The sequence below is a fragment of the Xenopus laevis genome, chromosome 3L (assembly GCF_017654675.1).
Source record: "Xenopus laevis strain J_2021 chromosome 3L, Xenopus_laevis_v10.1, whole genome shotgun sequence".
Classification (NCBI taxonomy): Eukaryota; Metazoa; Chordata; class Amphibia; order Anura; family Pipidae; genus Xenopus; species Xenopus laevis.
In genome coordinates, this window is record NC_054375.1 from 123,148,037 (window position 1) to 123,156,975 (window position 8,939).

Genomic DNA, 8,939 nt, shown 5'->3' on the forward strand with positions numbered 1-8,939 from the left:
ACAAAAAAATAAATTCAAAAGATAAAATTCAAGAAATAATAATCTGCCTTTGATAAATATCCCCCTAGATAGCTTTAAGAGGGGGTTGGATGGCTTTTTAGCAAGTGAGGGAATACAGGGTTATGGAAGATAGCTCATAGTACAAGTTGATTTTCCCCCTCTAAGGCAAATTGGAGAGGCTTCAAATGGGGTTTTTTGCTTTCCTCTGGATCAACTAGCAGTTATAAGAGTTAAAAGGTTTAACTTGATGGACATGTGTCTTTTTTCAACCTAACTAACTATGTTACTATGTACTACCCAAAATGCTTCCAACTAAAAAAGAGGCAAAAGTAGGACTGAAAGCACTAGTGGCAAATTTACAGGAAGACAAGTAGCCTACAACCAAAGAAAACTTTGAGCATATGTTATTTTTGTCCCTTAAACAATATGTCTGAATATATATATATATATATATATATATATATATATATATATATATATATATATATATATATATATATATATATATATACACATACATACATACATATATATATATATATATATATATATATATATATATATATATACATATATACATATATATACACCACATATGTAATAAAATAATAAAAGGCACTTACTTTGCCCAGGTGCAGTAACCGATAGCAACCAATAGGATGTTTTAGTGCCTTTTATTTCATAATCCCATTTATTTGCTAAAATATGTTAGCTGGTACCATTGTTAGTATGAGGTTTTTGAACGTTCATTTCAGAGTATTTTTGCATAAACAGTGTGATAAGAGCTTAGTGTTAAATCTCTTATATAAAAGAGAAATAACCAGCTGAGCTTATATGAGTTTAGGAGGGAGGTGCTTTATTTTGCAGAGCAGCAGTGGCAGGCACCCACAAAGAATTCAAGTCAAGCAATAATAGGATTCCTTTCATTTTAATAACAGCTCTGTATGCACACTAAGAACAGGCATTACCAATATACCAGCCATCCTGCAAGATTAAAGGGGAATTTCCCATAAAAAAACTTTAACTTTAAATACAATGCAAGAAAAACAAAACCAGGAAACAGGGCTTGTATTTTCAATATTAGAACTTTCAGGGGCAGATTGATCAAAATTCAGGTTATTGAAAAAGGAAAAAAAACAGTGTCCTGGGATAAGACAAAACTTGTACAACATTCTGTCAAGAGTCAAGATTGAGTTTATTGTCATTTCATCCATATACGTTTGTACAGTACACAGTGAAACGAAACAACGTTCCTCTAGGACCATGGTTCTACACACATGTACCGGACAACAGACAAAAAGTGCAAGTGCAAGACAAGACAGCATAGTGCAGGGACAGAACAAGACAGTGCACACTCAGCAGATATAATATGCTAAGTAAATAATGCTAAACGTCAGACATGATGGGTGTATCATTGTGATATGATAGTAGTAAGAACATGATAAAGAACATGATAAAAGTGCAGATGTGCTCATAGAGAACAATTGTATCCAATGGCTATTTATTTTTACAATGGCGTACAGTGGCTGTGTAACGTTGTGGTATATAGTAAAGTCAGATGGAGTGTGTGTGTGAGAGATTTGTCCAGTCCCTGAGTATTCAGGAGCCTTTTGGCTTGGGGGATGAAACTGTAACAGTCTGGTAGTGAGGGCCCTAATGCTTCTGTACCTTATTCCAGATGGCAGGAGTGTGAACAGTGAGTGCAAGGGGGTGTTGGGTCAGCCACAATGCTGGAGCCTTTACGGATGCAGCGAGAGGTGTAAATGTCCCTGATGGCAGGAAGAGAGACACCTAAGATCTTCTCTGCTGTCTTCACTATCCTCTGTAGGGTCTTGTGCTCCATGACAGTGCAGTTCCCAGCCCAGACAGTGATACAGCTGCTGAGGATGCTCTCGATAGTCCCTCTGTAGAAGGTTTTGAGTATGGATGGTGGGAGATGGGATTTGCTCAGCTTGCACAGGAAGTAGAGGTGCTGTTGGGCTTTCTTGGCTAAGTAGCTGGTGTTGTGGGCCCAGGTGAGGTTCTCCGCCAGGTGGACACCAAGAAATTTAGTGCTTTTGACATTAGAGCCGTCGATGTACCTTGGCAGGTGGTCACTCCTAGTCTTCTTAAAGTCAACAACCATCTCCTTTGTTTTGTCTACATTGAGAGACAGGTTTTTGGCTCTGCACCATTCTGTTAACCGCTGCTCCTCTCTGAATGGTGACTCGTCATTATTGCTGATGAGACCCACCACAGTCGTGTCATCAGCGAACTTTATGATGTGATTTGTGCGGTGTGTGGCTGCACAGTCATGCGTCAGCAGAGTGAACAGTAGAGGACTAAGCACACAGCCTTGAGGGGCTCCAGTGCTCAGTGTGGTGGTTCTGGAGATGATGTTTCAGAGGCTCGACTTTTCTATCAGATGCTGAGGAATGATAGTGTTGAATGCTGAACTGAAGTCTATGAACAGCATTCGAACGTAGGTGTCTTGTTTGTCTATATGAGAGAGGGCCAGATGGAGGGTGGTGGCTATTGCATCATCTCGATAGGCTAGCATTCTTGAATGCTAGCCTATTTAAGGAAAAAAAAACCCCTCAAAACATTATTACCACGTGCATTTTTTTGTGGAAGAATAAAAGTTGCATGCCAGAGGGAATCACATGGTTCCATTTAATTTCAATTAGACTGAGAATCTCAAATGTTTAATAAACTGGGAAAATAAAGTTGTTAGAGAATATTCCCACTGACTTCTATACAACAAGTTTTTTCTGGCTCTGACTTTTCACGTTTTTTGTCTTTAATAAATTCTGACCAGTTGAGGTTTCAGAAAATAATTGTTCATATTTTCTTCTCCGTGTTTTTTTCAGTGTTCAGAAAAGAACTGGATTTTTGATAAATCAGCCCCTTAATCAAATGTCTGTCTGTGAACCGTTATCTCTCTATATGAAATAATGCATTCGTTTTGTACTGTCTTAGTGCAATTTTTGTATGGACTTGTTCCTCATGTACCTGAAATAGAGAATAAATTAAAAAATGTAGGAGGCAGAAAAAGGTAAAGAGCGTCCCTGTAAATTAGGCTTCATTGCCCCCTATTATAGTAAATAATTCTTCAACCCTATACATTTACTTATACAACATTGAGTGACAGTACTAAAAAAAAAGTTCTCTCACTACCTTGGATGAATTCTTGTTTTAAATTTTATTGAAAAGGTGGAAATTCACAAATTACCAAACCAAAAATACAAATCTACTGAATACTTTACACAAAAAATAAAATAAAATAAAGAGTTATAAAAAAGTAGTATAGGTATGGGACCTGTTATCCAGAATGCTTGGGACCTGGGGCTTTCCAGATAACAGATCTGTTATTTGTATCACCATACCTTACGTGTACTATAAAATCATGTAAACATTAAATAAACCCAATAGGCTGGTTTTGCTTCCAATAAGGTTTTATTATATCTTAGTTTGGATCATGTATAAGGTACTGTTTTATTATTACAGAGAAAAAGGAAATCATTTTAAAAATTTGGATTACTAATTATAATGGAGTTTATGAGAGACAGCCTTTCTATTTGGAGCTTTCTAGATAATGGGTAGTCGCATAACGGATCCCACACCTGTACTGCTTCAGAGCTTTTCTTCACCTAAAATGTTGAAGAGCTTTTTCCAGGTGAATAAATGGAGGGGGTCTGCCATTTTTTTTGGGGGGGGGGGACTGATAGCTCTGTCACTTGCATTCGATCACTGTCCTATTTTAACCTATTTTTCTCAATCTTTCCACAGAGACTGCAACAGAAAAGTTCCACCAGCAATTCTCTGTGCTACAGACAAGCGAACCAGCATTGGAAGGAAGACTGCTTTTGAATTCTCCCACAAATGGCACCTATAAATATTTATGTATTCATTTTTGAATGATTTTAGCATATTATTATTTGTTTTCCACAATTTAAAAAAAAAACAAAAACAGTTTATGCATACTTTTTTGCAGTGTTGCTAAATACTACGAAAAATTGTCTTGTATGATAGATCTTTCTGCATAACAAAAAATACCACCATGGTAAAATCTTATCTAATAATTCTCTAATACTAGTGCATTTATGTCCATGTTTTGAAAAGAAACTCTCGCGCACAAATGCTTACTTGCCATTGCGCACAACTTGGCAACACAATATATAAAACAAACTGACATATATTCAGCATTGTAGGAGACCAATGGGAAAAAAAAAAACAACATTGCCCAGTGAAAGCAAACAAATGTAAATCAGCCACAAACATGCACAACGTTAAATGTCATTTGCAAGGAAAGACTTGTATGTCAGCTGTACATTCTGCAAGAAACTTCTACATACCCAGGTAGTACATGCGATCAGAATGAGGACTCTCAAGATCATTCCTCTTTACAAATGTGAAGCTATGAGGTGCCTTAGCCATCATGTAGCCATGGTATTTCCTAGTGTCTGCTAGCAGTTTGCGCATCTGGCTCCAGGAATGGCGCTCAACAAAGAAAGGCTCGGATTTGAGGTCCCCCCCAGTGGACTCCGAACTTCCATGGCTTCTTGCAGACTCAAATATTTCTACCCCAATTTGTTCAGTTTCCATTGCTGCCGCCATGTTGCATCCTGAAATTAGTCATTTAATTTGGTATATTATTGTACATAACTGAAAAAAAAGTCAGTGCACATCCAAAGTAAAGCAACACAGCACAAATGTCAGCTTTGAGCCCCGTGAACAACCACAAACATATCACAGAAATGCAAACTCGAATATAAAAGTATTGGCAGCTGTGCAGCTAAATGAATACATTTTTATTCGATGGTGCAATGTTCAGTAGTACATGTATGAGACCTGTTATCCAGAATGCTTGGGAGCTGGGGCTTTCCAGATAATGGAGCTTTCCGTTATTTGGATCATCAAACATTAAGTCTATTATGTAAACATTAAATAAACCCAATAGGCTGGTTTTGCTTCCAATAAGGATTCATTATATCTGTAAGTTTGGATCAAGGTACTGTTTTATTATAATAGAGAAAAAGGCAATCACTTTCAAAGATTTGGATTATGTGGATAAAATGGAGTCTATGGGAAACGGCCTTTCCAATTCGGAGCTTTCTGGATCACGGGTTTCCGGATAACAGATCCCATACCTGTATCTGTATTGTGCAAAACATAGGAAACACCAACAATCGAAATGAAATCTTATTTCAAAGTTGATAATAAAACCGATTAATACAGTAAATCTCTTTAAAAAACTTAAATCTGCATCCCGACACCCATAATAATTTAAATGCAGCATAAAATAGGATTTCATCTAAATCAAATCTTATAACCTGTATTGGTTTCTTGGTATTGCTTGTATTAAAGGAATGGCTCACCTTTAAGTTAACTTTTAGTATGCTACAGAATGGCTAATTCTGAGCAACTTTTCAATTGGTCTTCATTTATTTTTTTATATCGTTTTTGAATTATTTGCCTTCTTCTTCTTCCAGCTTTCAAATGGGGGTTACTGCCCCCATCTAAAAAAAGAAACAAAAGCTCTTTGAGGCTACAAATGTATTGTTACTTTTTATGAACCACCTTTTTATTCAGGGCCTCTCCTATTCATATTCCAGCCTCTTGTGCAAATCAATGCCTGGATGCTAGGGTAATTTGGACCCTAGCAACCGGATTGCTAAATTGCAAACTGGAGAGCTGCTGAATAAAAAAAACGAAATAACGCAAAAACCACAAATAATAAAAATATGAAAACCAATTGTAAATGGTCTCAGAATATAATTGGTTACATCATACTAAAAGTTCATTTGAAGGTGACCGTATTGTTAATGTAACCAGTGCACGGTTTGATTCCTGACAAAGGTCCCTGTGGGGGACCGAAACGTTGAGCAAAATAAACCTTTGGAAGATTGATTCTGCAAGATTGTCTGTGTGTCTGTCTGTCTGTCTGCGCGCCTGTCTGTCTGTCTGCGCGCCTGTCTGTCTGTCTGCGCGCCTGTCTGTCTGTCTGCGCGCCTGTCTGTCTGTCTGCGCGCCTGTCTGTCTGTCTGCGCGCCTGTCTGTCTGTCTGCGCGCCTGTCTGTCTGTCTGCGCGCCTGTCTGTCTGTCTGTCTGCGCGCCTGTCTGCGCCTGTCTGTCTGCGCGTCTGTCTGTCTATGCGTCTGTCTGTCTATGTGTCTGTCTGTCTATGTGTCTGTCTGTCTATGTGTCTGTCTGTCTATGTGTCTGTCTGTCTATGTGTCTGTCTGTCTATGTGTCTGTCTATGTGTCTGTCTGTCTGTCTGTCTATGTGTCTGTCTGTCTGTCTATGTGTCTGTCTGTCTGTCTATGTGTCTGTCTGTCTGTCTATGTGTCTGTCTGTCTGTCTATGTGTCTGTCTGTCTGTCTATGTGTCTGTCTGTGTGTGTCTGTCTATGTGTCTGTCTCGCTCTCTCTCAATAAGCAGAGTAAAAAAAGCATAGAAGTCTGAATTCCACTACATTGTGAAGGGATCCATTGAAGAGTCAGAAATGACTGATTTAAGAAGCGGTTAGATTTATGCATAGTGGTAACCTGCTCAGAATGACATTTTCACTTCTTTCTTTATGGGGAAAAAAAACTTCTTTGTTTGGATGTACATCCCCTTTAAAGCAATCAGTTTCACAACACCGGCCAGCTAGACTAGAGCGTTCTGAGGAAATGCCGGTAGCTGGAAGGATCTAACTGTGCTAAATAGGAACAGAGAGGCTGAAGCAAAATAAGCAATAGTAACATTAAACTCCCTGGGTTATCTGTATCACTACCCACTTCGGCTATTATCGGCCAGTTCCGTGGAAATCTGTCACCACCCACGAAGCAACACTGGCTGAGGGTTCCCAGAGTTACCAACCTTCTGAGGCGCCCTCCGTCTAGTTATGGCTCCCCTCTGCCAGCGTTTCTTATGCCGAGCTCGAGTACTCACCTATCATGAGAAAGCGAGTTAATAAAGGCGGCCCAAGCCGGCTTCAGCTCCCTTTCCAGGTTATGACTTGGCTGCTCTCAGCCTCTGCGCTACTCCCGCAAACACATCCGCTTCCTTGTAGAACATTGTAAGAGGAAACGCATAAAACACACGACCCCTACTGGCGGGAGGATAGACCTACAGCTCTATAGCTCAATCCAATGTACTGTGTATGTAGTGAATAAAGTAGCCCCTCTTGTAAAATATAAGGATATTATAAGTTACCAAGGAGTTTCATGGCCATATAAAATCAGGAGGCCAAAGTCCGAGTCCTTTTATACAGGTCATGGAACTCTGAGGTAACTTCTAATTTCCTCATATTTTGCAACTGGGGGTACTTTATTTATTATAATACACAAGTTTCAGTGTCATGTGACAGAAATGACATCAGAACTCACGGTTTATAAGGATATCATTTACAAGATATTCATGGCTTTTGTATATTATAAAGTGGATAATGTACCCCCTACTGTAATTTATAAAGAAATTATAAGTCACCGAGGAGTTATCTTACCATACAAGGTCACATAACTCTGAGGTGACTTCTGATATCTTTATAAATTTCTAGTAGGGGGTACATTATGCATTAGAATCTACATTTTGTGGGGGGGTCAGAGGGGTCGTCGTCTAAATTTTGGTCGCCGGCATAAAATTTTGGTTGCCGGCATCAAATTTGGGTGCGCCAGCGGACGCGCGGCATCAAATTCTGATTCGCTGCGTCAAATTCTTCGGTCTGGGGGCCCCTGTTATAAATGGTGCGTTCTGACATCAGAACATGCCATTTATAAGGATATAATTTACATTCTGGTCCCATAGGGAAATGACCAGACTGTAGATTATAATGCTATAATCTATTCTAGAAATATAGTCAGACTAAAAAGCTGAACCAGGGCCTCTTCTTCTAGCAAAGGCTGTATTGATTGCAAACTAATTGCATTTACATGCATTCCAGTCAGTGCTTCTCCTACAATTGCACATTTGTGTAAAGCTCCCCATAGACGCAAAGGTTTCTCTTGCCGAAAGACCGATTTTAGCGAAGTCCGGCCAATCCTTCAAAATTATCGTGCGGTTAGTGGGATTCGAATGATCGTACATCTTACGATTATACTGCCGAAATCTGTCAGGAAATTGATCGGCCAGGTTAAAAAATCTTTGTCGGTCCCAGTGCAATCTCTCTATGTTTGCAGGGACAAGCAGGCAGATCCCCTTTGTTTTCCTGGCAAATTGGTCTTTTTAGTTGATGGAAAATTTGTACGATCGTTCCGAGATAACCGTGGTCTCACGATGATGATCAGATCTTTTAAAAATCTCAACATCTATGGCCAGCTTAACTGTGGTTAATCAGATGCTTTGCTAATGTTAGACTGGGCCTGTGAGTGAAAATCAACTACACTATTCGTCAAAGAGCAGCTGTGTACCCAATCGGTACCCAAAGGGGGGGTGGGGGGCACATATGGCTATTATCAAATCACAAGGGGCAAATGCAGACCCATTGGCAGGGTCATACCTCCAAACATTTTTGAAACAGAAAGAGGGACAAAAAGATTTGCCACAATTTACCATGTCCATTTTGCAAAATTTGGCAGGTTATGAAAGTTTTGCTATCGAAGGTGAATAGCTGTGAGTCTTAGTTCTCCCAAGAGACCTCCTTATCTAAAACTGTTACAACAGTATCTAACTGTCTATTCTGGGCTCTCTGCCAAAAGCCAATTAAGTTAGAAACGTTGTATCTTTTTCTGGCTGTTCAATGCAGGTGATCATATAGAAAGTTGAGACATTTCAGTACAAATTCTGGACTGGGAGTTGAGCTGTCAAAAGCAGGACAGTTGGGGGGTATGTGTATCGACCAGCGGAGCAGATTAAGTTACCACATTTTCTGAAAAAAATCCTACATTTTCTTCCCTATTAATAACATTGGCATCAAGCATCATTTGTACCGTTCTAGCTGGTAAAATGCTGTCCAGGTGCTATGTAGCAGAGGGTA

General features: G+C 39.3%; 1 protein-coding gene across 1 annotated transcript; it reads right to left on the reverse strand.

Annotated features, from left to right (window-relative positions):
* Window positions 1-1,176: 1,176 nt before the first annotated feature.
* On the reverse strand, window positions 1,177-7,005 carry dpp8.L (dipeptidyl-peptidase 8 L homeolog). Its single transcript, NM_001171957.1, is given in 3 exon segments — window positions 1,177-2,991; window positions 4,335-4,604; window positions 6,917-7,005. Coding segments are annotated over 2 exon segments (270 nt in total). The 5' UTR covers window positions 4,597-4,604; window positions 6,917-7,005; the 3' UTR covers window positions 1,177-2,983.
* Window positions 7,006-8,939: the final 1,934 nt, after the last annotated feature.